General features: G+C 43.2%; 1 protein-coding gene and 1 long non-coding RNA gene across 3 annotated transcripts in view; one reads left to right on the forward strand and one right to left on the reverse strand.

Moving 5' to 3' along the window:
• The window catches only part of LOC146688530 (phospholipid phosphatase-related protein type 5-like), a 28,781-nt gene extending 9,372 nt beyond the window's left edge, over positions 1 to 19,409 (forward strand). For both annotated transcript variants that reach the window (XM_085438743.1, XM_085438742.1), the window contains 2 exons: positions 794 to 919; positions 18,002 to 19,409. In XM_085438743.1, the coding sequence (XP_085294869.1) occupies positions 794 to 919; positions 18,002 to 18,031 (156 nt within the window). In that variant the 3' untranslated portion in view covers positions 18,032 to 19,409. The remainder of the gene's footprint in view (positions 1 to 793; positions 920 to 18,001) is intronic.
• Positions 19,410 to 24,691: 5,282 nt separating this feature from the next.
• On the reverse strand, positions 24,692 to 25,588 carry LOC146688531 (uncharacterized). The gene is made up of 2 exons (XR_014916515.1): positions 25,494 to 25,588; positions 24,692 to 24,938 (listed from the first exon to the last, which is right to left on the reverse strand). It is a non-coding gene; the product is annotated as an uncharacterized LOC146688531 (long non-coding RNA).
• Between the last annotated feature and the right edge of the window lie 2,214 nt (positions 25,589 to 27,802).

The following is a 27,802-nucleotide window of genomic DNA, read 5'->3' on the forward strand; positions in this document are numbered from 1 at the left end:
ATAAACCGCCCGCAGGGGCGTGCTGGGTGTTTTATATATATATATATATATATATATATATATAGATATATATATATATCTATCTATATATCTCAATCACAGAATGTACATAAGGTGCAGTTGCAGTCTAGGAGTGGGAGCAGTGTGACAGTTCAACTGTTTAGGAGGGAGATGGCGAGGGGAAAGAAACTGTTCCTGTGTTGGTTGGTCCCAGTCTGCAGGCTTCTATACCATCTGCCAGAGGGTAGCAGGTCAAAGAGTCTGTGTCCAGGGTGTGAGGGGTCTGTGATGATTATCCCTGCCTGTTTCCTGGTTCTTCAGAGGTACAGGTGCTGGATGGAGGGCAAGTTTTACTGAAATTTTAGTCATTTATTCAAAGTCAGAAAAAACGGTACAATTTAAAGCACACTTTCAAGCAGCTTTTCAAAATAATTCATCTTTCCAAGAGTAAGTTCAGCACCTTACTTCTGCACATCATTGTGTAACTTGGTCAAACATATTTAGACTCTTTCCTTAATAGAAAACCGATCTAATGGACTAAACTGCTGCAAGATACTCTCACACACACAAGCTGTGCTTGCATGGATGAACATGAATTAATTTTTTCCACTTCGTGAACAACAGTCTTAGTGGGGACAAAGATCTGGGTCACAGAAACAATGTAAACAAAAATAATAGAGCTCTATTTCCCTGCAGCAACAGGGAAGTACTTGCAATCCAAATGGTTGATCCGTGTGAAAGGAATAATTTTGAATGATCAAATGTATTCAACTTTTCTTCTATCTCTTCCTAGGTTGTTTTTGTGGTTCAGTATTTCAAAAAGAGACCTGTGATTCCCCAGAGTCCCTCAGACTCAGGCACGGCTAATACCGATGAGGTTTCCCCTGAAGTCAATCACAATATGGAGACCAGTGATAAGGTAAGGTATAAAGGACTGCACTTTATACCATGCTGTTAGGGCTAGTGGTTGAAAACATGGATAGATAGCAACAGTGGCGTTACCTGTTACCTTCGATACTCCTATATTTGAATCTTAACATTGTATTTATTTATTTATTTATTTATTTATTCTTGGGCATCATGTTTCTTTTTAGAGCCAGAAGCGGCCATATTTGGAAGGTGGAGTACAAAGCCATCAGCTAATGCTAGCAAGCTTGGTTATCAAACTGCATTCATAAATTGACACTTAGTGTTATATGTGTTTTAAGTAATCCAAAGTGAAAACCTAAAAAAAACTGTAGAATTTGATTAACCAGAGCAGAAGCACAAACGTCCATCCATCCATTCATCGATCCATCTTCTTCTGCTTATCCGGGGCTGGGTCACGGGGGCATAAGCAGAGAAGCCCACCCCTCCCTTTCCCCAGCCATCTCCTCCAGCTTTTCCGGTGGAACACCAAGGCGTTCCCAGGCCAGCCGAGAGATATAATCTCGCCAGCGTGTCCTTGACCTGCCCTTGGGCCCCCTCCCGCTGGAACATGCCAGGAACACCACACCTAGGCATCCCAGGGGGCATCCTTGTCAGATGCCCGATCCACCTCAACTGGCTCCTTTCAATGTGGAGGAGCAGCAGCTCTACTCTGAGCCCCTCCCGGATGGCTGAACTTCCCACACTATCTCTAAGGGACAGGGCAAGCCACCCATCAGAGGAAGCTCATTTCTGCCGCTTGTATCCGCGATCTCGTTCTTTCAGTCACTACTCACAGCTCGTGACCATAGGTGAGGGTAGGGACGTAGATCGACCGGTAAATTGAGATTGAAATTTTACACTCAGCTCTCTCTTCACCACAACGGACCGGTAAAGCGTCTGCATCACTGCAGCCGCAGCACCAATCCATCTGTTGATCTCCCGCTCCCTTCTCCTGTCACTCATGAACAAGACCCCGAGATACTTAAACTCCTCCACTTGGACCAGGAACTCGTCCCTGATCCAGCGTGGGCTTTTTTTGGGGTGGCTGTAGCTGAGGAAGTAGAGCAGGTCACCTACTGATCAGAAGGTTGGTGGTTCGATCCCTGGCTCCTCCAGTCTGCATGTCATGTATCCTTGGGCAAGATATTAACCCCAAGTTGCTCTCCGATGCATCCATTGGAGTATGAATGTGTGTGAATGTAGTTAGACAGCACTAAGTAGAGCGAAAGTGCTTGTGAGAATGGGTGTGACTGGGTGAATGTGACATGTTGTATAGAGCGCTTTGAGTACTCCGGGAGAGTAGAAAAGCGCTATGTAAGAATCAGTCCATTTACCATTCTGGCTGAGGACCATGGCCTCAGATTTGGAGGTGCTGATTCTCATTCCCACCGCTTCACACTCGGCTGCAAACCGTTCCAGTGCAAGCTGGAGGCCATCACGCAATGAACCCAACAGAACCACATCATCTGTGAAAAGCAGCGATGAGATTCTGAGACTACCCAGGTAAAAGCCTTCCGCCACTTGGCTGCGCCTAGATATTCTGTCCATAAAAATTACGAACAGAATCTGTGACAAAAGGCAGCCCTGGCGGAGTCCATCACCCTTCAGGAACAAGTCCGACTTATTGCCGGCTACGCATACCAAGCTCTTGCAATGGTTGTATAAGGACTGAATGGCCCGTAGCAATGGGCCAAACACTCCATACTCCCGGAGCACCTCCCATAGGACACTCTGAGGGACACGGTCAAATGCCTTCTCCAAGTCCACAAAACACATGTAGACTGGTTGGGCAAACTCCCATGCACCCTCAAGTATCCTTGAGAGGATAAAGAGCTGGTCCAGTGTTCCGCGACCAGGACAAAAACTGCATTGTTCTTCCTGTATCTGAGGTTCGACTAACGGACGGACTCTCCTTTCCAGCACCCTGGCACAAACTTTCCCAGGGAGGCTGAGGTGTGTGCCCCCCTATAGTTGGAACACACCCTCCGGTCACCTTTCTTAAAGATGGGAACCACCACCCCGGTCTGCCAATCCAGAGGTACCACCCCTGATCTCCACGCAATACTGTAGAGGCGTGCCAACCACAACATCTCTACAACATCCAGAGCTTTCAGGAACTCAGGGCGGACCTCATCGACCCCAGGGGCTCTGCCACCAAGGAGTTGTTTAACTGCCTCAGTGACCTTGTGCCCAGGGATTGGAGGGTCATCCCCCTCATCCCCAGACTCTGCTTCCTCCACGGAAGATGTGCCAGTGGGATTAAGGACATCCTCAACTTATACCTTCCACCACCCGACAATTTTCTCCCTTCCGCAAATTGCTACCTTATCGTGGTGGAGGGGTTTGTGTTTGTGTGTCCCAAGGATCCCAGGGGTATGTTGTCTGGGGGCTTCTGCCCCCTGGTAGGGTCTCCCATGGCAAAATGGTCTTGGCTGAGGGACCAGACAAAGAGTGATTCAGAAGATGCCTATGAGTAGAACACCAAGGGAACAGTTCACCCTGCCCGGGGAGGGTGCCCGAGGGAGAGCATCTGGTGGCCGGGCCTTAGTCCATGGGTGCCCGGCTGGGCACAGCCCAAATAAGGGACATGGGGCCATCCTCTTGCAGGCCCACCTCCCATAGAAGGCACCGTAGGGGTCAGGTGCATTGTGTGCTGGGCAGCAGCCCTTGCGAACCAATCCCCGGCTACCAAGACTAGCAGTCTGGACATGGGATGTCACCTCTCTGGTGGGGAAGGAGCCTGATTTAGTGCGTGAGGTTGAGAGGTACCGGTTAGATATAGTCGGGCTCACCTCAACGCACGGCTTGGGCTCTGGAACCAGTCACCTGGAGAGGCGCTGGACTCTGTCTCAGTCTGGAGTAGAGATGGACCGATCCGATATTACGTATTGGTATGGGTCCGATACTGACGTAAATTACTGGATCGGATATCGGAGAGAAATAAAAAAATGTAATCCAATCCATTAAATATCAAAAAAGCACCTCACAAAACTTGTGACACGGCATAACTCGGTTCATAACCGTAGAGCAGTATGCGTCACGTGATAGAGCGCCTGTGTGTATTTGTAGCCTCGCTACCAAACCAGCATTTCATCTCTGACAAAGTTATCCCAGAGAGAAGTAAAACACGTGTGTAAGTTCATCTCTGAATGTTTGTAAAGCATTCCAGCGTTAAGCTGATCTTTTTCTACGTAGCTGACGGCTGGTAACTGTGCAGGGGCGGATCTAGCAAAGTTTAGCCAGGGGGGCCGATAGGGCATGAACAAGGCAAGGCAAGTTTATTTGTATAGCGCAATTCAACAACAAGGTGATTCAAAGTGCTTTACAGAGACATTAGAAACAAGAACAAATAAAAAGCATGATTTAAAATTGATTAAAACAAGCAAACAAACAAACAAACTAATTAACAAACAAACAAAACAGTATATAAAATCAAAACAGATAAAAGCAGAACAATAGATAAAATCAGTAGTTAAAATGTTAGTTTTGAAATTTAAGCTTAAAAGTGTGGATTTGGTGCTTTATTCAAATGCAGCTGAGAACAGGTGAGTCTTCAACCTGGATTTAAATAAACTGAGTGTTTCAGCTGATCTGAGGCTTTCTGGGAGTTTGTTCCAGATATAAGGAGCATAAAAGCTGAATGCAGCTTCTCCGTGTCTGGTTCTGACTCTGGGAACTGATAAAAGACCGGATCCAGATGACCTGAGGGATCTGGAAGGTTCATACTGGGTCAGGAGGTCACTGATGTATTTTGGTCCTAAACCATTCAGAGCTTTATAGACCAGCATCAGGACTTTAAAGTCTATCCTCTGACGGACAGGCAGCCAGTGTAAGGACCTCAGAGCTGGACTGATGTGGTCCACTTTTTTGGTCTTAGTGAGGACTCGAGCAGCAGAGTTCTGAATGAGCTGTAGTTGTCTGACTGATTTTTTTTAGGTAGACCTGTAAAGATGCTGTTACAGTAATCAAGCCTACTAAAGATGAATGCATGGACTAGTTTTTCCAGGTCCTGTTGAGACATCAGATCTTTTATCCTTGAAATATTCTTGAGGTGATAGTAAGCTGATTTTGTTATTGTCTTAATGTGTTTTTCTAAGTTTAGGTCTGCATCCATCACTACACCCAAATTTCTCGCCTGGTTTGTGGTTTTTAGATGTATAGATTGAAGTTCTCTGGTGACCTGTAATCGTTTTTCTTTGGCGCCAAAGACTATTACCTCAGTTTTGTTTTTGTTTAGCTGGAGAAAATTGTGGCACAACCAGTCATTAATTTCCTCAATGCATTTACCAAGAGCCTGTACAGGGCCTTGGTCTCCTGGTGACACTGTGATATATATTTGTGTGTCATCTGCATAGCTGTGGTAGTTTATTTTGTTGTTGTTTATAATCTGTGCCAGTGGGAGCATGTAGATGTTAAACAGAGGGGGTCCTAAGATGGAACCTTGGGGAACTCCACATGTGATACTTGTCTGCTCAGATGTGAAGTTACCTATTGATACAAAGTATTTCCTGTTTTCTAAGTATGTTTTGAACCAGTTTAGTACAGTTCCTGAAAGACCTGCCCAGTTCTCCAGTCGTTTGAGTAATATGTTGTGGTCAACTGTATCAAATGCTGCACTGAGATCCAGTAAAACTAAGACTGACATTTTTCCACGGTCTGTATTCAGACATATGTCATTGAACACTTTGGTCAGAGCGGTTTCAGTGCTGTGGTTCTGTCTAAAGCCTGACTGGAAGGCATCATAGCAGTTATTCTGTTTTAAGAAGTAACTGAGCTGTTGAGAAACTGCTTTTTCAATGATCTTACTTAAAAATGGGAGATTTGAGATCGGCCTGTAGTTTTTCATTTGTGTCTTGTCAAGATTGTCCTTTTTCAGTATAGGTTTTATTACAGCAGTTTTTAGTGGTTCCGGAAACACACCTGACATTAAAGAAAAGTTGATGATCTGTAACAGGTCTGACTCCAAAGTCTTTGAGACCTTTTTGAACAAACTTGTTGGCAGGACATCTAAACAGCAAGAGGAGGAGTTCAGTTGACCTAAGATGTTCTCCAGGTCTTTGCTGTTAATAGGGTGAAACTGTTTCATGGTGTTTAAACAGTTTTTTGGTGGACACAGTACATAGTCTGGATCTGCTGTTGATGTACCAATTGCTTGTCTAATCTTTTGGATTTTTTCTGTGAAGAATTTAACAATAGCAACCCCTCCTCCTCTCCTGCTCACACTCTCGTATACAGGGGTAGAAGAGCTTCTCTGTCTCGTAGGAAGTGAAGGCCAGTCGGTTTCAGAGATTTCAGCTCGCTGTGCCCTGCCTGTGATACGTCCTCCCCCTTCCAGGAGACATGATTTATGTCTTGGTTTTGCACCAAGACAGTCCAAGGGGGGATTATCGCTTGAGGATTTATAATAGTGCACAAAGTCTACTTTCTTGGTCATGTTATCTGTGCTCCTTAGCTGTGTACTAGCTTGCTCATCGCCATTGTTTTGAATCAAAGGCAAGGTTGTTTCATTTCCACACAGTCCATTTACCTCCACGTTTACTTCTAAGCGATGAATTTTTGTCTCCAGTACTGCAATCTTCTGCAGGAGGCTGTGGTAGTCATCTGTGGAGAGGGAAGGCATCTTGTTGCTAGTTAGCCTAGCGGTTAGCACCATTCCAGGCTATTGAGGCTGCTCGGTGCCCAGACGCTGTAATCAGCTGTGTTTAGGCCACAGACACACGGAGCGCTGAGGATAAGGTAACTATAAAGATAAGATAAGATAACCTTTATTAGTCCCACACGTGGGAAATTTGTTTTGTCACAGCAGGAAGTGGACAGTGCAAAAGTTATGACGCAAAAATTAGAATACAATAAGAATAAATACAGTACACAGCTGTACAGAATAGAATAAAATAATATACTATATACAGTAGAATAAAATAGAATAAAAATATACAATAAGATAAAAATAGAATACGAATGCTATATACAACTGAGTAAAAATACAACGATGCCAGAAAAGATTATTGCACTTAGTGTTATTGCACATGTGTGGATGTGTGTGTTTGTTCAGTTAAAGTCTTTGTTGTGGAGTCTGACAGCAGTGGGGAGGAAAGACCTGCGAAATCTCTCCGTCCCACACCGTGGGTACCGCAGTCTCCCACTGAAGGAGCTGCTCAGTGCTGTCACAGTCTGCTGCATGGGGTGGGAGACGTTGTCCAACAGGGATGACAGCTTAGCCGCCGTTCTCCTGTCACTCACCACCTCCACTGGGTCCAGAGGGCATCCTAGAACAGAGCTGGCCCTTCGGATCACCCTGTTCAGTCTCTTCCTGTCCCCAGCAGAGATGCTGCCGCCCCAGCAGACCACACCATAAAAGATAGCAGAAGCCACCACAGAGTCATAGAAGGTCTTCAGGAGTGGGCCCTCCACCCCAAACGACCTGAGTCTCCGCAGCAGGTACAACCTGCTCTGCCCTTTCCTGTAGAGGGCGTCTGAGTTATGAGTCCAGTCCAGTCTGTTGTTCAGATGAACACCAAGGTACCTGTAGCTGTCCACAGCCTCAATGTCCATACCCTGGGTGTTCAGTGGTTGCAGTGCAGAATGCTTGTGCCTGCGGAAGTCTACCACCAGCTCCTTGGTTTTACTGGCGTTGATCTGGAGGTAGTTCAGCTGGCACCAGTCCACAAAGTCTTGAGTCAGTCCTCTGTACTCCTTGTCGTCCCCATCAGTGATGAGGCCGACTATTGCAGAGTCATCAGAGAACTTCTGCAGGAAGCACTGGGTGGAATTGTGGGAGAAGTCTGCAGTGTAGATGGTGAAGAGGAACGGAGCCAGAACCGTTCCCTGTGGGGCCCCCGTACTGCAGACGACCCTGTCCGACACACAGCCCTGAGTCCTCACATACTGTGGTCGGTCGGTGAGGTAGTCCAAAATCCAGGTAGTGAGGTGATGGTCCACTCCAGAGTTCTCCAGCTTGTCCTTCAGAACCGAGGGAAGAATAGTGTTGAAGGCACTGGAGAAATCAAAGAACATGATTCTCACAGTGCTTCCAGCGGTCTCCAGGTGAGCGAGGGAACGATGTAGGAGGTGAATGACGGCATCATCCGCTCCAATGCCAGGCTGGTAGGCAAACTGAAGTGGGTCCAGTGATGAGCTTATTAGGCGCCGAAGCTGAGCCAGGACCAACTGCTCCAGGGTCTTCATCAGGTGGGATGTCAGAGCCACCGGCCTGTAGCTGTTGAGGTCCTTGGGGCGTGAAGTCTTTGGCACTGGTACAACACAGGAGGTTTTCCAGAGCTGTGGGACTCTTCCCAACCTCAGGGAAGAGTCCCACAGCTCTGGAAAAATGTTGCTGTTTCTGTTAAGAACACTTTGGTCCTAATGATCTATAAGTGTCCAGAAGCTATCGCAGGTAAGCTCATACGGAAAAAAGGGAAAAAAGTCAGCATAAAAATCAATAAAAATCAATACAAGAAGCAAAGCATTTAAAGAGCAAAGAGACGAAGCGTCCACACTCACAAAGGGGGAAACACAAACAGGGAAAAGGGGGCACAAAGACATACTTTTCTTTCTTATTCTCATTTAAAATGTCTAGCTTTTAATAAATAATTGTCTGAATCTTACACCCAAAGTTTTAATCTGATGTAAAGTATATAGAAGTCCATTACTGTATATAGTAACTGTTAAGTCTAATATACCCCAGTAAGCTATACTACTTTTTCCTTTGGGAAGGTACCATCTGTGCAGTCTGCAGTTCTGTTGAAGAAAGATGTTGAATCTATTTAATTATTCTTGAAAAATAATTAATTTTGGTGCAATTTTTTTCACACTGCATCAAATTAAAGTTGATTACGTCGATTAAGCATCATGAGGTGGAGGGTGGGTGGTGGTTCCCTATTTTATTTATTTTATTTTTTTGCTGGGAGTTTGCAACCCTATTAGTTAGCAGAAATATTAAGCAACCTAAGTACTCTTTAAAATACCAGAATAGGAAGAATGGAGCAGGTTTAAGTTTATTAGATTGATCAGTATTGCTGAACTGTGAAATATTTTGGGTGCAGTGTATTTTTTTTTACATACAGGTCTAACAGAATAGCTTTAATGTTGTTGTTTATTTAAACTTGAGTATGAACTTATACAAAATGCAGCAAGATATTAAAAAAACAGTTTTATTGATTAGAAAACACATTATATCGGATTCATATTCGTATCGGTATCGGACATAAAAAAGTGGTATCGTGCCATCTCTAGTCTGGAGTTGCCCCTGGTGAGAGGCGGCGGGCTAGGGTGGGTATCCTAGTATCCCCTCGGCTTGCTCCCTGTGTGTCTGGGTTTCTCCCAGTGAACGAGAGGGTTTGGTCCCTGTGCCTTTGGGTCGGGGAACGGGTCCTGACTGTCATCCGAGTGACGGTTCAGAGTACCCAGCCTTCTTGGAGTCCCTGGGCGGGGTGCTGGAGAGTGCCCCGCCTGGGGACTCCAATGCTCATGTGGGCCACGACAGTGAGACCTGGAGGGGTATGATTCGGGGGAACGGCCTCCTGGATCTGAACCCGAGTGGTGTTATGTTGTTGGGCTTCTGTGCAAACCACAGTTTGGCCATAACTAACTCTGTTCGAACATAAGAGTGTCCATAAGTGCATGTAGCATCAGGACACCCTAGGCCACAGGTTGATGATCGATTTTATAATCATATCACCAAACCTGTGGCCATATGTTCTGGACAACCGGGTAAAGAGAGGGGCTGAGCTGTCAACTGATCACCATCTGGTGGTGAGTTGAATCAGGTGACGGGGGAGGACACTGGAAAGACCTGGTACACCTAAATGTATAGTGAGGGTGCACTTGGATTGCCTGGCAGAGGCCCCAGTCTGTGAGATCTTCAACTCACACCTCCGGCAGAGAGTCAACAGCATTCTGAGGGAGACTGGGGGAGACCACCCAGGAGGATATATTACTTATGACATAATACTATTAAAAAGACTAAAAAAGGCACTAACGTCACAAACAAGATGGAGAGGTCCAGTTCAGTGACTTGAATACGTGGAAGTAGAGTCAGTAAGGACCAAACTTTTTGCACCAGACTACAGATGCTGAAGTTAACATCAGTGTCTGTCAAGTTACTTGAAAAAAGTAATCAGTAACTAATTACTGATTACTTCCCAAAAAAGTAATCCCGTTACTTTACTGATTACTTATTTTCAAAAGTCTTTAGTTACTTAGTTACTTTTTAAAACATGATTTATCCCCTGAATAGGTACTAAAGCAATAGATCTTTTAGCCCAATTCTACTTTTTCTACATAATCCATCATACAAAATGTAATCAAATGAAAAAGTCTCTTTTTAAAACTTGTTTTATTAGTTTTAATCTTTTAACTTTATGCATCAAGCAAACATTCAATTATATGCAACATTCTCTGACTGGAAGAAATTTGTTTAGCATTTAAACCTATTTTCTGCACATTCCAGCACATAAAATAAAATTGTTTTTTTGTGTTTACACTCAGTCTTTCAAATAGATGCAAGTAAAACACAGCAGAAAATAAATAAAATCAAAGACTAGCGGTCCTGTTGCTCTATTTTCACCTGTAAAGCAGGAGTGGGCAGGCGGATATTTGCCCTGGTGCAGGTGAGCCGCAGCGGTCAGTGGAAGGATACGGCAGTTTCTCTGTGAATTTCACATTCCCGTGGCAGCGCACTGTCGGTGCTTGCTCGGACGTTTAGGGGTTTGTTTCGCTGTAAAAAGAAATTTTCTTCCCACACAGTGAACAGCGGATGCTAATGATTTTGTCACTTTTTACAGAATCAAACTCAAAGTAAGGTCAGTACTTCCATGCTTTAAACGCTGCACGCTCACACTCTCTGCCACACTTGTTATATTATCCATTGTTGATCTGCACACAGCTGTTGCCACGAACATCACACTCGCTTACGTCACTGTCACGAGACACTCTTGCAAAAAAATCACGGTTTTAGTAACGCAGCATACTAACTGGAAAGTAACAGTAATCTAATTACCTTTTTTGCAATAGTAATCCCTTACTTTACTGGTTACTCGAAACGCGTTACTGCCCATCTCTGTTTGTTTTTTTTTGTTTGTTTTTTTGCCTGTCCCATTTGGTTCTTTAGCCGTCAGAATTGTTGTCTGAAGACCAACAAGGATACCCAATGGATTTATTTTGCCAAATGGATCATCATGGCCTTGCCGTATTGGTCCATTTGATCGACCTTTGTTTTTATTATTTATTATATTTTATTTTCAGATGTTACAGACGGGACAGACATGAGTGAGGGATAGGAAAGGGAGAGAGAAAGAGGAAGGAAAAGAAAAACAGAAGGGGAGAGGGACAGTGAGAAAGGGGGGGAGAAAAAAAATCTCCTGGATCACCTGTTGAGAGAAGAAGAATAGAAAACAAGCAAAAAAAAAACAAAAAAACCAAAGCAACATACTAAACACAACACCATCGCATTAATCTAGCTAAGTGTAAACAGCAGTAAATACTAAATATTCAATGTTGTTGTGCAGCACGCAGGACAGACAGCGAACAATGTGCTTTGAAGTAGAAGCCAAGAAAGGTGTAATTTAAGTCTACGAACAGTGAACACCCGTGTGCATACCTGTGTGGATCAGCGTGCTTGTATTCAAATGGTTTCCACATGTAATGGTCTGCAAGAGGATGTAGAGAGCCATAGCCCCGCCCCCCAGGGCATGAAGCAGGCATGGAGGAGATCCAGGCCCCAGACATCCAGAGGCCTCAGAGTGCGAGAGCCCAAGGAGGACCACCGGAGGGGCATCCGTGCCACCCTCATGGGAAGGGCTGAGGATCCCCAGACGAGGCGTCACCCAGTAGCCACCGAGCAGAAGCTAGAGGGGGCTGCACCGGCGTGCCCGCCGGCTCTGCCGGCAGCCAGCTGTGCCAGAGTGAACCGAGCCGCAGGCCCAGAGGCCGGAGGCCCGAGGGCCCCCCGCACCCCGGAGGAGGCCTGACCGAGCAACAGGCGCCAGGCCCCGCCAGGTAGCCACTGGGAGTGACGCCGTTAACGTGCCCACCCTCAAGGCCCTATATATATGTGTGTGTTATGAGAGTGTGAGTAATGTGGATGTCTAAGTTGTGAGATAAAATTGAGGCACAGGTGGCCAGAAGGGGACAGGGGGGGGGGGGGAAATGTCTCCCCTGCACCCTTGTGACACACCCGCACCCCAAGGCCCTACCTGTGTGGGTGAGTGTGGTGGAGCGGGAAGAGGGAGGTAGTCGGGGATGGGGAGGAAAAGGAGGGAGGGGAGGATGCCCCTCCCTAGGGCCAGCTCCCCCGCTGACCCCAGTAGGCACCCCCGTCCTCTGGTACCCACCAAGGCAAGGGAGCCCAGGTCCATCCAGACCGGGGCCTACGGTAGCACTGCCAAGCCCCACAGGACCCGGGGCAGCCCACCCTACCCCACTGCAGAGGAAACTGTACCCACCCCAACATTCAATCGTCTCCCAGACTACACAAGACAACAGACACCCAGGTTAAGTTTATTCTCCACCTCTCCTATGTCTCTCCCCCACCTGCAGAGTGGACTCCTGCAAGGATGGAACAACCTCCCCGCCAGTTGAAGAGCCCCCCAGTTAGGCCGATGCACAAGAGGCCCCCTGTGCCAGGGCTGAGCCCTTGTGCACCCACCCGCCCCCAACCTCGGTGACACACCGACGAGGACCGAAGCCCCCAAGGCCCAGCCAGAGCCCTAGCACGGAGGCGAGGCACCCCCGAACCCCAAACCCCCACGCCTGCCCTGGATCCACTCAGGGGCAGCCAGGCCACCAGGCCAGTAACCTACATCCACCAGTACAGACCATCCTCCAGCCCCGCTGCACGCAGCCACGAGGAGAACAACCTCTGAGAGCGACCAGAGCCACTAACCAGGTTATGAACGCAACCCCCGGGGTAAGCCCTCCAGGGATAACATCTCTAGGGGTCCTCCAGCCGCCCTAAGCCCGTCCCAACTCCATATCAACCACAGTAGCTAAGGCGGGACCAAACCACGACCCCCTACCCCCACTAGGTGATGGAGCCGATCAAAGGAGCCCAGAGGGATTGATCTAATGTGGTGGCAGAGGCTATATCGAGACTAATGTGATCTATTAGAAGGTTTCTATATTGGCTAGAATTAAGATTATTTTTATTTTTCCAGTTCATGAGGACTGTTTTCTTGGCGATGCATAGGGCAGTAAAAACCATGTGGACTGTATTAGTTTCTGTAGTGACCTCATCCAATTTTCCCAACAAGCATACTAAAGGGGAGGTTGGAATTTTACATTTCAGACACTTTGATAAGTCTTCACATATCTCGCGCCAAAACTTCTGCACTGGTGGACAGAACCAAAGAGCGTGGATGTAATTGTCTGGTGTATTGTCTTGACAGTGTGAGCAGTTGTTGGAAGATGTAAAGCCCATCTTGAACATCCGATGACCTGTATAGTGCACTCTATGTAGTATTTTGTACTGTATTAATTGCAGACTGGGATTTTTAATCAATTTAAAGGTTTTTAAGCATACCTGAGACCAGAAGTTTAGGTTTAAGCTGACTGATAAATCTGCTGCCCATCTCTGGTTAACATACAACTCTATGGTGGCTTCATTGCTTTTAGAGCGAGCGATAAAAACACCATGGAAAGAAATTGAGACTTACCCGGAATCATTAGGGCAAGATTTACTGTCAGACTTGTTAAGGGTACAGATAAAGGCAGGTAGGAAGGTACTTAACATAAACAAATGTGAATATTCAAACAAATGTTGGCTTGTGTCATGCACTACAAAACCTGCGCTAGGAGCACAGAGATAAAAGAATAAAGTTACGTTGAAACCAAGCACACCATTGTTTTTCTTGTGACATTACCAATAAGTTTGATGTGTCACATGGCCCTCTTCCTATTGAAAAAACAAAAGTTGTATCCAAGATGGCCGACTTCTAAATGGCCACCATGGTCACCACCCATCTTGAGGAGTTTGCCCCCTCACATATACTAATGTGCCACAAACAGGACTTTAATAATATCACCAACCATTCCCATGTTATTACGGTGTATTCATATAAATGGCCTACCCTGTAGTGAAGCCACCAGAACATCCTGTGGAGAAAGGAGATTCTGTCCTGGGTGAAGTTAAATTTGCTGTGTGTGCACAGTGGATTACCTGGAATCTTGCTGCTGTAGGAACATAAAGTCTTTTGAGTGGTCCTCCCCCATTATCACAGTCAGTCTGCTGGTCTGTCCAGTCCCAAAATGCCTCAGGTCACTATGCCAACAATACAGCTGGGGGGCCGGATGGACTCCAGGAGGGAGCATCCAGCGTCATGTTTCATATTTTCTATATTTTAGTCAATATTTAATCAATGCAGGCAAACCCTTTGTACATATTTATACTAAATCACTTTTTCCTGCGTCTGTCGACATGGTGTCTGGCCAAACCAGTCAAGGCTCAGGCTAGCTGTCCCACTCCCATCTCCCCATACCCACACTTCAGACAATGAACAAAGTCCACTGATATCAAAAGAATGGGGTGAGTTCTTTTATGTCAAAAAGGCCCCATGGTTAAATTAATTTTTATTCTGCACTATTTATTTGGTAATAATACATTATCATTATGTTGGATTATTATATTGGAGAAGTGTGCTTTGCTCTGCAAATATTTTGGAGTGTGCGAGAGCTTTAAGTGAAACTGATTTGAGATCCACAATATCTCATGACAGAGATATATATCAGTCGGCTACACTTTGCCTGAAAATTGACAGCCAAAGGATTATTTAATTTATCTTTGCTAATGCTTACTTAAAATACTAAAATATTATTATGTTGTCAATGCAAACAGAGTATTATAAATAAAAATCTGTAACCTTAAAAAAAATTTTTTACATTCCACAATTCCATTCAAAACGTTAATGGATATATTGTGTTTGATGTGAAGATACCAATCAATATTAAAAACTAAATAACATTGATCCATGTCTGCACAGTGTTATATTTTTAGGATTGGCATGCGTTGGGGCCCAAAGTCATTGGGGTTTTTTTTATTTTGCTTTTGCTTTTGCCACGGGTCCCATATCCCTGGTGGCACCCTGCTCCTACCCCAGAGTCCATGGCATTAACTTCCACAATGAATTGTTTGGATTTGTCAGACTGGATGAGAACTGGCACAGATGCAAACAGTCACTTCACACAGTCAAACACTTGCTGTGCTTTGGAGTGGAATGGGACCTTGAGGGAAGTGAGACTCTCACTAATGTTCTTGACCAACGATACAAGTTTGCAAACCCCAAGAAGATTTTCAGCTGTTTGCATGTGGTTGGCTCCGGCCAATCCACCACCTCCTGAGCCTTTAGAGTCTGCCTTTACGTGCCTCCTCTCAATGATAGAGCCTGTGTCTGACTTGATGAACTGAAGTAAATTGTAAGATTCAGTTGACTCCAGATAGTATTAGTGTAGCATTAGCTTACCTGCTTGTCGCTCCGCCCCCCAAGCCTAATTCTGTTTTCCTCAGTGGTTTTGCTAACTTACTTACCCACCTTTCATCTGTCTCCCCACATTTTAGTTTGATGGGAGATTTCAACATTCATATGGTAAATGGCCTGTATTTATATAGCGCTTTACTAGTCCCTAAGGACCCCAAAGCGCTTTACATATCCAGTCATCCACCCATTCACACACTGGTGATGGCAGCTACATTGTAGCCACAGCCACCCTGGGGCCAGAGGCGAGGCTGCCGGACACTGGCGCCACCGGGCCCTCTGACTACCACCAGTAGGCAACGGGTGAAGTGTCTCGCCCAAGGACACAACGACCGAGACTGTCCAAGCCGGGGCTCGAACCGGCAACCTCCCGATTACAAGGTGAACTCCCAACTCTTGAGCCACGATCGCCCCATATAAATAATAATAACCTTCTGCTCACCAGAGACTTTTCCTCCTGTCTTGAGGACTTCGAATTCAGTTTATTGACTTTCCCACTCACTCCAAAGGAGACACCTTGGACTTGATCTGCTGTTCTGGTCTTACTCCCTCTAATCTTTCTGCTTCCCATAACTGACCACTTCCTCCTTTAATTTAACCTCCCTCTCTGCTGCTCTTTAACCAAGCCAACCTATCTCATCTCACTCCACAACATCAAGAACATTGATATGCACATTCTCACTGCCAGTTTGGATAATATTCAGATTCCAGACTTCTATTCTACTCCTGATGATTTGGTGTTATATTTTAATAATTGTTTAGTCATTGTCCTTGATTCTCTGGCTCCTGTAAAAACTCACTCTGTTTCCTTCGCTTCTTCTGCTCCCTGGTTTACCTTTGACCTCCGAGCTCTGAAGGCCAAAGCTGTGCAGCTAGAGATATAAGAAATCTGGTTTAACTGTTGATGAAGAAATCTATACATGCCATGTACTCCAGTATAAAGACTCCATCAACCAGGCCAAACAAAGCTTCTACTCTGGTATTATCAGTTCTTATGAGGGTAACAACAGGATTCTGTTTTCACTTCTTGACAAACTTCTTAAACCCTCTGATGCTTTACCCCCACACTTCTATTCTTCTGAAACCTGTAACTCCTCGATTCTGTTTTTCCCCTCTCCAGAACCTTTTCTCTATTTTGAGCCGTTTTCCACTTTTCATCTTCATCATATATCTGAGTTTATATGTAAATCAAAGCCATCATGTTATCTTGACCCTATACCTACAGGGCTTGTGATATCCTGCCTCTCTTCCTTACTCCCACTCATCTCTGCTATCATTCACTCATTACTCACCACCGGTATCGTTCCCTCCTTATTCAAGATGGCTTCAGTCACTCCTATACTGAAAAAACCTTCCTTGGATCCTAACAACTTTAACAACCTCCGTCCAATTTCTAATCTACCCTTCATCTCTAAAATACTTGAAAGAATAGTCGGAGCTCAACTTCATTCACACCTGGTTAATAATAACATCTACGAGAGGTTTCAAACTGGCTTTCGCTCATGTCACAGTACAGAAACTGCTTTTCTTAAAGTTACTCATTCCACTCTATTCCCAGTCACCTCTGGTGTACCCCATAGTTCAGTCTTAGGCCATCTTCTCTTCATAACATACATCCTCCCTCTTGGTACCATTTTCCATAAATTTGATCTTCACTCTCACTGTTTTGCTGATGACACTCAGTTATATCTCTCCTGCAGGCCTGATTCCTCCCTCCCACCTTCTTCTCTTACAGAATGCTTATCCCAATTAAAATCCTGGTTCAGCTTAAGCTCAATGAGGATAAAACTGAAATCCTCCTTACTGGCACTAAATCCAACCTACTGAAGGCGAACCATTTCACTCTCACTATCAATAACTCCACAGTTTTCCCTTCACCTCAGGTTAAGAGCCTTGGTGTCATCCCAGACAGTTCACTATCCTTTAAATCTCACATCAGTGATATCCTATTTCCATCTATGCAGCATTAACCTATTTCGTCCTTCTCTTTCCACCCAGTCTGCATCCATTCTTGTTCATAGTCTCATTATCTCCCGCCTTGACTACTGTAACATCTCTTACGTAGTTTCCCCCCAAAATTCATCCAAGCTTCAACTGGTTCAAAACTCCGTTGCCCGCATTATTACCAGAACCCCTCCTACCAGCACATCACCCCTGTTCTCCAGGAACTTCACTGGCTCCCTGTGAAGTTCCAAATAGTGTACAAGCTTCTTCTGCTCACCTTCAAGGCCCCTCATAACCTTGCTGTTAAGTACTACCTCTTCTGCCCGCTCACTTCGATCTTCTTCTTCTATCCCCAAGTTTAAATCTGTTCAAGTCTGCATATATTCACTGTGAACTTATTGTCCATTTGATCTTGTTTTGTACTGTTCTTTGTTTTGTCATTGTCCTACTGTGTTTTATTTTATTGTTAAGTGTCTTTGGGTGTCTTGAAAGGTGCTTTTAAATAAAATGTATTATTACTATTATTAGTAATATTAGTATAGGCAGGCCACAAAGTCAAGATCAGCTGCTATCCAATTGCTCACAATTGTTGACTTTACAACCCACCTGTGTATCAAAACACAATCTTCTTGTGGCTATAGTAGCCCTGACTGAATTGTTGCTTTTCTTTACTGTTTCTGTAGAGCCCAGGGTCCATCACAGAAGTCACATGACTATGAAGGACCACCCCCTCACCCAACCACATCACGGGGGAGATTGACGTCACCAATTCTGTGTAGTTCATGGACCTTTGTTTTTTACATCAGTCTCATTTGCGTCTCATTACATCAGCAACATTTTCTGTCATTTAAGAATTAATCTATCATTGCCACTTTTATTTTGCACTGTAGTGTTGTTCTCCCAGGGTCAAATGTGGCACGCACAGTTTAATAAAATGTTTACTGTAAATGTACTGTCAACTTAAGAAATGTCACTGTGGATATTGTAGCAGCCATTTTAATTAATATATGATTTGTTTTCTTTATGGGTAAAAGTATTTGATATGTGTATTCAATGTAAATTTGATGTGAATACATGTAACACGTGTTAATGTCATATATAAGTCAGTAAGATTGCATGATATCTGATATATGAGGTTATAAAGAGGGATAAAGGGATAAATAATAACTAGTTTAAGACAAGATCATTGGTTGTCATGGTTTCCACAATATTGTCTGTGTTATGTAGGAGTCTTTGGAAATCTGAATTCAGTTCATTTCAGTTTTCCATTTTATTTATATAGCACCAAATCACAACAGTTGCCACAATAATAGAGAGAAATCCCAACAATCAAATGACCCCCTTGACCAAGCACTTGGCATCAGTGGGAATGAAAAACTCCCTTTTAACAGGAAGAAACTTCCAGCAGAACCAGGCTCAGGGAGGGGCGGGGCCATCTGCTGCGACCGGTTGGGGTGAGAGAAGGAAGACAGGATAAAGACATGCTGTGGAAGAGAGATAGAGGTTAATAATAACTAGGGATGGGTACCGGTATCTGGTGCCATTATGGTACCAGTTCTGACATAAACGGTAGTAACTGGACCGAAAAGCAGCGCACATTTTGGTGCTTTATTTCGGTGCTTTTTTTTCCTGAGATGTCATACACTTTGGATTCTAGCCAATCATTTTACGTTTCCGAGGATAGTAGGCGGGCCCAGGTACGTAGGTTCTTTTAGAGCAGAGCTACAGATTAAAAATGCCCAAGGTGAACCAATCAAAGTCTGGCTGTACTTCACAGCAAAAGATGCAAACTCAGCAGCAACAAGTGCTTTAAGCTGATACTGTGATACTGTCAAAGGAGGTAACACCTCGAATCTGATGAAACACCTGGCGATGTATAGGGTTCTTTTAAAAGCCGAGAAATGCACCGTATTTGATAGCTTGCTGCGAGACCTCACACCAAGCACATCCACTGTGGGTGTACAAAACAAAATATATAAGAAATGTATATGTTTGATTTAATTATATATCCATGTTGTAATACTGCAAATGTAATATTACTTGTAAATGTTATTTGTGCCAAAACTATATAATAAAGAGAATAAATATGCATGTTGCTTTCACATGTTTCAGTTACCGGTGATGATAATGTACACAGATGGTAAATGGACTGATTCTTATGTAGCGCTTTTCTAACCCAAAGCGTTCTATACAACACGCCGCATTCACCCAATCAAACCCATTCTCACAAGCACTTTCTCTGTACTAACTACATTCACACTCCGATGGATGCGTTGGAGAGCAACTTGGGGTTAGTATCTTACCCAAGGATACTTGACATGCAGACTGGAGGAGCCAGGGATCGAACCACCAACCTTCTGATCAGTAGGTGACCTGCTGTACCTCCTGAGCTACAGCTGTCAGTAATCCGACTACTTTTCCTTTATCTAAGTTTGAGCCGATCTACTCAGTGAAACAAAGATAACAGGCAAGCAGATTTATGTGTATCCACCCAATTTATCATCTTCTAAAGGTATTTTCTGATATCTGTTGATTGCTTAGATGATACATGACTCCCATCTGCTGCACACTGAAGTAACTACAGAGGACCTGTAGAGCCTTTAGTAACTCGAAAACAAGCCTTTGACGTGTGATTTTCTTCTCACAGTAACGCCTCAGCAGCTTCTGTGTCTGTATGTATCCCCTTTAGTTCATATTACCAGAGGGTGGTGATCAGACGTCCTTCTGAGTTGGTTCAGGATTTTTGCCTGATCCTGAGACCTTCTGATCAGTTCGAGTTTAGAAAAATGTCCGTCCTGGAGTGACTTTTGTAAAGTCCTGTTTTTACCCAGTGGCTGTAAGCAGCAAAAGCTATTATGGTGAAATGTTCTTAGATTCTGCATGAGGGAAAATGATACCTTGTATGTGAGTCTGACACCTGCCTCAAAAAGTTTACAAATGTCAGATGCAGATATCGATGCTGAAACCCAGAGATGATCACCAGACAGAACAGCAGCTTAGATAACAGCAGTAGTTTTACAAATAACTGGGATGGGCCATTAAAAAAAACAAAACTTTAGCATCCTTCCATGTTTGTTGCACTTAGACAACAGGGAGGGTGTATGTGGCAGGGTGTGGCCCGCGGTGCTGCTGCAGGGTAGGCAAACGCACCTGCAGGGCATCTGCAATCACACCTCGCCGGGTTAAAACACTGAACGGGGTCCTATCATATCGTTGATATGTTGAGCTGGCAGTGGGAGAGCTGCAGCTGTGTCTTTGTAACAGCAACCGTGTGTAAATAAAAGTATGCTGAAAAGCAGTAAACTGTCATCAGGTCTGCTGTAGTTGTTTACAGTATATACAAAAATATTTGTACACGATTGCAAAATGTCAAACCTGTAACCTGCACTGCTGTCATGTGTGTTTGAAAACTGAAAAATTATTCGAGCTTAAGTATAAGTATTAAGGCAGGACCACGCCTCCAAACACACTCCTCCCGGTTCTCATCTATATATGTTCCCCCAGTTCTGCAAGCTGTTCCTTCTTGTTCCTCCCTCCCCTTTTCAATTCTTTAACTGCTTCACTTCTATTTAGTACATGGGGATCTGCCAGGCCCGGGAGCCGTCGCCAGTCCTCAAAGCCTTCCCCAAACCGCAGCTCAATTCATGTCCAAGCTTCACCTTTACCTACTAAAACGCTGTCAAACCTAAAATGAGGACGTGGGCCCAGCGAGTGAATGGCAATTATATTTCATTTATTTATTTATTTCACACATGGTTCAACAATGTTTCATATTCCTACGCACAGATCCTCCTTCCCATTAATATGACACCGCACCCATGGGTGAAAAAGAGCAGGAAGAAGAATAAATTCTTGTTAGCACCTGGCCCCTATCGGCAATCTAATTATTCTTACAAGAGGGCGCCAACAACCCAAAAAACCCTCTAACATGTATCTTTATGGCACAATGCAAACCTAACACATCAGTATAATCACAATATACAGCACTACTACATGGCAATGAAAAATTTCCTTCCACATTTAGCCCTAATTACTTTCATGTTCTTCATATTGATTTATCCTTTTAAGTATGTAACACTTTTAAAACGGTGCATGTTTGTACAACTCTTGAGATTATCTTGAATTCCAGATTCTTAGACCTTTGACTGTTGGACACATTGGCCTTTGTGTGGTCCTTGCAAACTGATGCTTAAAGTCAAACTTCCTTCTACTGTCCCCACTTCCTGAACACAATACAAACAAACTTTGTAACTTAAGACGTAATGTGTTATTTCTTGCCTTGCACATGAATAATAATGTCTGTAATTTCACTAAGTCTTCAAATTTCAACAATTTTGATTTTATAAACAGATTATTTGTTTGTTCTCTATATTTACTATTATGTACCATTCGTACCACTTTCTTCTGTAACAAGTATAGAGGATTTATTTTAGTCGCATATGTATTCCCCCACACCTCAGCACAATAACTGAGATAGGGGAAAATTAGTGAGAAATATAAAATACGCATTGCCTTATAATCTAGTATATCTCTGACATTACCCAGAATATAAATATTTTTAACCATCTTTTTTCTAACATGTTCAATATGAGATTTCCATTTTAATTATCATCCAATACTACCCCCAAAAAACGGAGTTCAGTAACTCTCTCAGTCAAAACTCCATCAATGGACAGAGTTCATCCTCTTTTACCCGATTTCCAGAAATTGGGTAGAATTTCTGGCAAAAACTATAAATTTCGTTTTTGTCAGGTTCAAAGATAATTTGTTTACATTGTGGAGGGGTTGGTGGTGCAGGGTGGAGCAGCAGGGTCAGGGTGTGGTGTCAGGGGAAGCCAGCAAGCGTCATCTAATCGTGCCTTTCAGTAGAGGCCGGGGAGGAAAGAGGAGTTCTGACCAAAGCTGGCAGCAGAGAGCAGAGCGCTGCAAAATGCAAAAGTGAGAAAGTGAAATGACACAGAAGGAAAGTCCTGATAAGCATCTGGGTCATGCTGCATCCTTCGTATCTACAGACGTATATATTATGATTTCAAACTGCCTCTCAGGATGACTATGCCCCCATTTTCCCTTCTATGGTCACACTATCATAATATGTTGGATAGCATTTGTAGAGTGTATTATCATTATTGTAGGATCTTTAAGATATAAATCACCTGTTATCGTGCTATATAAATACATTTAAACTGACCTGAGTGGGCTTAAGCTCAACATCAGCAAAATAAAGGAATTGAGCAGATCGAGGACAAATAGTATTCAAATGAATCATCATGCATGTCTCCCATCGTATACACAGACTTCTTATTGGACAGTCAAGCTGGACACAAACAAGGTGTTGCTTTCAAAACTTTTTTTCAAAAATTTATTGTGAAAAATTTAAATTTTAAATTTGAGCAACCACAAAATAATTTCACTGGAGGGAATGATTGATTCTGTATTGTCATTAAATTATTCACATTCTTAGGTACAATAAGTGGCTAATTGCAGACAAAGGAAAGAAAGAAAAGAGTAAGTTTCACTAAGTGCCAATGTAACCCTGTTTACATAGCATCTCATGGTTTTACAGTCAAACATAGTGGTGTTTGACTGTAACATGGTGGACGAGTGGCAACACTTCTATGGGCAGAAATCTGTGCCATCAGAAACTGAATTTGAATAAGTTCAATTTGAATTTGAATTGCTCAGATTGAATCTGAATTGTAACTTGAATAAATGCTTTTGAAAACTGAATTTGAATTAGTCTAATTTGAAATTGAATTTATGGTTTGAAAATGATCATCACTAAATTGAAATTGCATTTTATATTTTGAAAATGAATTGATTTGCTTTGAAACTGCATTTTATCCTTTAAAAATTCAACTCTCGACTAATTTCAGTTTCACTTCTCACCATTCAGTTTCAGTTCCAAAATTCAGTTTTTTGGAACTTACATCCGGTTCCGGTTCAAGAGCAGATTAATAGAACTACGTTTTACTAGCGGACCGAAAGTGTTACTGACGGGAATCTACAGCGTCTTGAGCTGAATTAAGACTTCAGAAGTCATTCGTCATGTCGAATGACCAGCGGATAAACTCTCAGGTTGGTAATAAATGTATTACATGTATAAGAACAAGCGTCATGTTAACAAATGATAGCCGTACAGTAACTGTTATGCTTATTGTAGCTGTTAGCTAAAAACGCTAATTTAGCGTAGTTTGCCCTGGATTCAGCTTTGACAAACAAATATGATCGACTGTTTCTAGTAGAATTCCAAAGTTGTCATCTTGGACCCTCTCAGAGTACCCCCTCTGTATGCTTGCAGAGACCCCTACAGTAGGGAAACATGCAAAACAGTGTCCAAACCTTTGTGTTTTAGCTTTATTTATGTCTTACACAGCATCCCAACTCTTTAGCTAACTTAATAACTTTAGCTAAAGTGAATAGTTAGTCTAATTCATTAGTGCAGCATTACTGGATCACCTCTGTTTGAAGTGATATAATGTGATATACAACTATCACTGAAACAGCAAACTTTGTAAATAAGCAAACAACACTTCTCATTCTCTAAACGTTTGGCCACAGCTGTAGATTACACTATCAGTGCTTGTTCACTCTTGACAATAATTACATTTCTAAATTTACTTTGTGCATTTACAGGTAAACAATATCTAATATTTTATCTAAATGACTGCTTTGTCTTTGAAAAGGGTGAAGAGCCTGAGGCCGGTGACAGTCCAGTTCTACTCTAAGTACATCCTTACAGTGGCTCACAGGACAAGGCCACATTACTGTCCTGCCAGAAGAGAAGAGAAACTTCAGAGTCTTCATGCAGTTCAACCACACCTGTCATATTCCGTATGACAGGGGGCTCAAACTCCAGTCCTCGAGGGCCGGTGTCATGCAACTTTTCCATGCCCTCGAGGACTGGAGTTTGAGACCCCTGCCGTATGGTGTTCATGCTGTTTTCTACCCCACAGTTACAGCATGTCTGACTGCCTGTTCAGCATATGCAAAAATATATGATGAGTTTAAGCATGTGATGACTAAGGCCTTCCATTATGGTGTTTGTCATCACATGTCACAGACATCTGGATGATCATTTGGAAAAAACTAAAAACTTGTTACTTCATCTTTTATCTTTATTATTATTATTATTATTATTATTATTATTATTATTATTATTGTTGTTGTTGTTCTTATTTTACACTTTTCATTGTTAGGCATTGGGTTTATTTGTAGTAGTCCTTTCCAACTTCTTTCCCTCTTCCATGTTACTGTGTCAGCTTGTCAGCATCTATTTGGGTTTGGAAGTGGAACAGAAAGTAAAGAAATCCAAAGTGCCATTAAAACCAGGAGAGGTTCTTATATTTCAGAAGAAGGGATTAATTCAAAAGAAATGACCTCAATGCCATATTTTATTTAGGAACCCTAGAGAGCACTTTGCAAAATAACACATTCTTATAATTTCACCCTCAGATGAGCCAAGCTACGACTGTCAGGGAAGGTGATGTAGGTACAGAGCATATGAGAGTGGTTAAGTTAATGTCTCTTGTCTAGATGAAGGCACAAGAGGGATGGATGGCAAGGCGTAGAGATTCAGTATCTTCAGTCTTCAGTGGACACTCCATTTCTGGCACAAAACACCTGTAAAAGATGGTCGATTTAGGAGGTGACCCGACAACTTCAGCCTGTCAAACATAGTAATGGAGCAGCATGTTTAAAAATATATCTAATTAAGCATGCACTCAGTACCCTAAGAATTATTATGGTAGTTAAACACAGTGATAGTTGTATATCATATTATATCACTTCAAACAGAGGTGATCCAGTAATGCTGCACTAATGAATTAGACTAACTATTCACTTTAGCTAAAGTTATTAAGTTAGCTAAAGAGTTGGGATGCTGTGTAAGACATAAATAAAGCTAAAATACAAAGGTTTGGACACTGTTTTGCATGTTTCCCTACTGTAGGGGTCTCTGCAAGCATACAGAGGGGCACTCTGAGAGGGTACAAGATGACAACTTTGGAATTCTACTAGAAACAGTCGATCATATTTGTTGTCAAAGCTGAATTCAGGGCAAACTACGCTAAATTAGCGTTTTTAGCTAGCAGCTACAATAAGCATAAAAGTTACCTTACGGCTATCATTTGTTAACATGACGCTTGTTCTTATACATGTAATACATTTATTACCAACCTGAGAGTTTATCCGCTGGTCATTCGACATGACGAATGACTTATGAAGTCTTAATTCAGCTCAAGACGCTGTAGATTCCCGTCAGTAACACTTTCGGTCCGCTAGTAAAACGTAGTTCTTTTAATCTGCTCTTGAACCGGAACCGGATGTAAGTTCCAAAAAACTGAATTTTGGAACTGAAATTGAATTGCAGAACTGAAACTGAATGGTGAGAAGTGAAACTGAAATTATCCGAGAGTTGAATTTTTAAAGGATAAAATGCAGTTTCAAAGCAAATCAATTCATTTTCAAAATATAAATTCAATTTCAAATTAGACTAATTCAAATTCAGTTTTCAAAAGCATTTATTCCAGTTACAATTCAGATTCAATCTGAGCAATTCAAATTCAAATTGAACTTATTCAAATTCAGTTTCTGATGGCACAGATTTCTGCCCATACACTTCTCATTGCTATTGGCCGCTAGGTTGACAGCTGTCAATCAGCATCACAAAGACCCGCCCACCTGTACCTGTGGGCTGTCTGAGGAGTCCTGCGTGGCAGCCACGAGAAAAGACCATCCTCTGGGTAGGTGAACAAATATATGCTTGTCTTTCAATAATTAATAACGTGAAGTTGAAGTATTCTGTGAGGTTTGTTGTTGTTCTTTAAGAAAACGTCCTGTCCTGTCAGAAAGACTCAAATGTTCCCATATGAAGTAGGCCTACGTCTTTTATCCTCCCAAATAATGCAAGCTGTCAGTCTGCAGCTTAGAAACTGTTTGATAGCATCTTGACAAAGGCTGTTATCCTCTGCTGGTAGCAACGTTTGTTTTGGAGTCATGTAGAGAAGCAGATATAAAAATGTTTTATAAATAGTTAATGTGCTAAATTGAGCTGACCTTTATTCTACAACAGAAACAGGACCAAACGGGAGAGGTAGAGATAGCTCCTTAATTCTCTAAGCTTCTGCTCATCCTGACTGATCGTCCCTGCAGGGCTTACAGCATATTGTAGCCTTCAGTTTGCACTCACTGAAAATCCTTCACACACTTTATGTAGCTTCATTTCCTTTTTGACTTGACTCTCAGTAAGCAGGGTGATTATTTTAAGGTCACCCATTGTTTCTGGACTTTTTGAAGCCGCACCATTGGTGGGTTTTTGTTTTCTTTCCTGACATCAGTCATGTTAGCTCTAAAGTGAACATATTTTAGACCACAGGGTGAAGTGTTAAGACATGCTAGCAAGCTTTGTAATTGCAGTCACAATCAACACACACAGACACACACAGGAAAGGTCCAATTTATTCATTCAAATTAGCAAAGTTGAGTCTCGCAGGCTCTAATCGGCTACAGTTGGCTGTGTAGCAACTGTAACACACACACACACACACACACACACACACACACACACACACACACACACACACATACACACACAAAGAGTACAGAACATGTTTTTCACAAAGATTTATTTCACACAAAACAAATCCCAAAACTATCCACAGCTGAGATGTAACTGATTGCTTACTTGGTATATGAAGGTGACATCCAGGAAGGGTGAGAGTCTGCACGGTGGGAAGTTGGGGGGCGGGGTCAAGGCACCGGAGGGTGGGCAGGCAGGTGAAGCGGTGAGCAGTAATGTTAAAGCCCTGAGGCCTGTGTTTATTGAGGGGCGTGTCCAGATGAAGCCCATGTCGAGGCTGCTTATTGGTCTTATCTTTATCACGTGATAAAAGATAAACAAGGCCCCGTTTCCTTGAAATGACATCACTGTCTCGTTATGGGATTCAAGCTGTCACAAACACATGGGAATGAGTTTTTGGCATGAACTGGATCTGAGGTGATTCTGAGGATCATCACGAGCTTGCACGGAGATTTTAAGCACATGAAGCTTGCATGGAGAATCTCAAAAAACATCAGCAGTTAGGGAGCATTTTGATATGCTGGTGCCCAATAATAACATAAGTCTTGAATCAATCTCAGGTTGAGATTGAAGCAATCCAGCACATAACAGCAGGGTGCAAGATGCTAGCAGGCAGGGCATACATGGAACGCCATAACCAAGTGGCCGGCATAGTGTACAGGAACATCTGTGCCGAGTAGGGCAGCTCCAGGAGGTCGATAGATTAAAGTACAATAAAAGGATTTCAGGGAACAGCCCGTAATCATCTGTAACTCAGATCATACATTTGATCAGCCTTCATTTGAATCTGTCCTGGTACGCAGCAAGTCATCCACCACGACCTGAAATCACAGTTCTTGTAGTGGTACTTGTCTGGCTGCATTGTGCCAAGTGGAAGTGGGCTTGTGGTGCGGGGCTGATTTTCAGG

This window comes from Copadichromis virginalis, linkage group LG18 (genome assembly GCF_057382275.1).
Source record: "Copadichromis virginalis isolate Kocher_CV1m ecotype Utaka linkage group LG18, C_Virginalis_male_GT1.1, whole genome shotgun sequence".
NCBI classification, from domain to species: Eukaryota; Metazoa; Chordata; class Actinopteri; order Cichliformes; family Cichlidae; genus Copadichromis; species Copadichromis virginalis.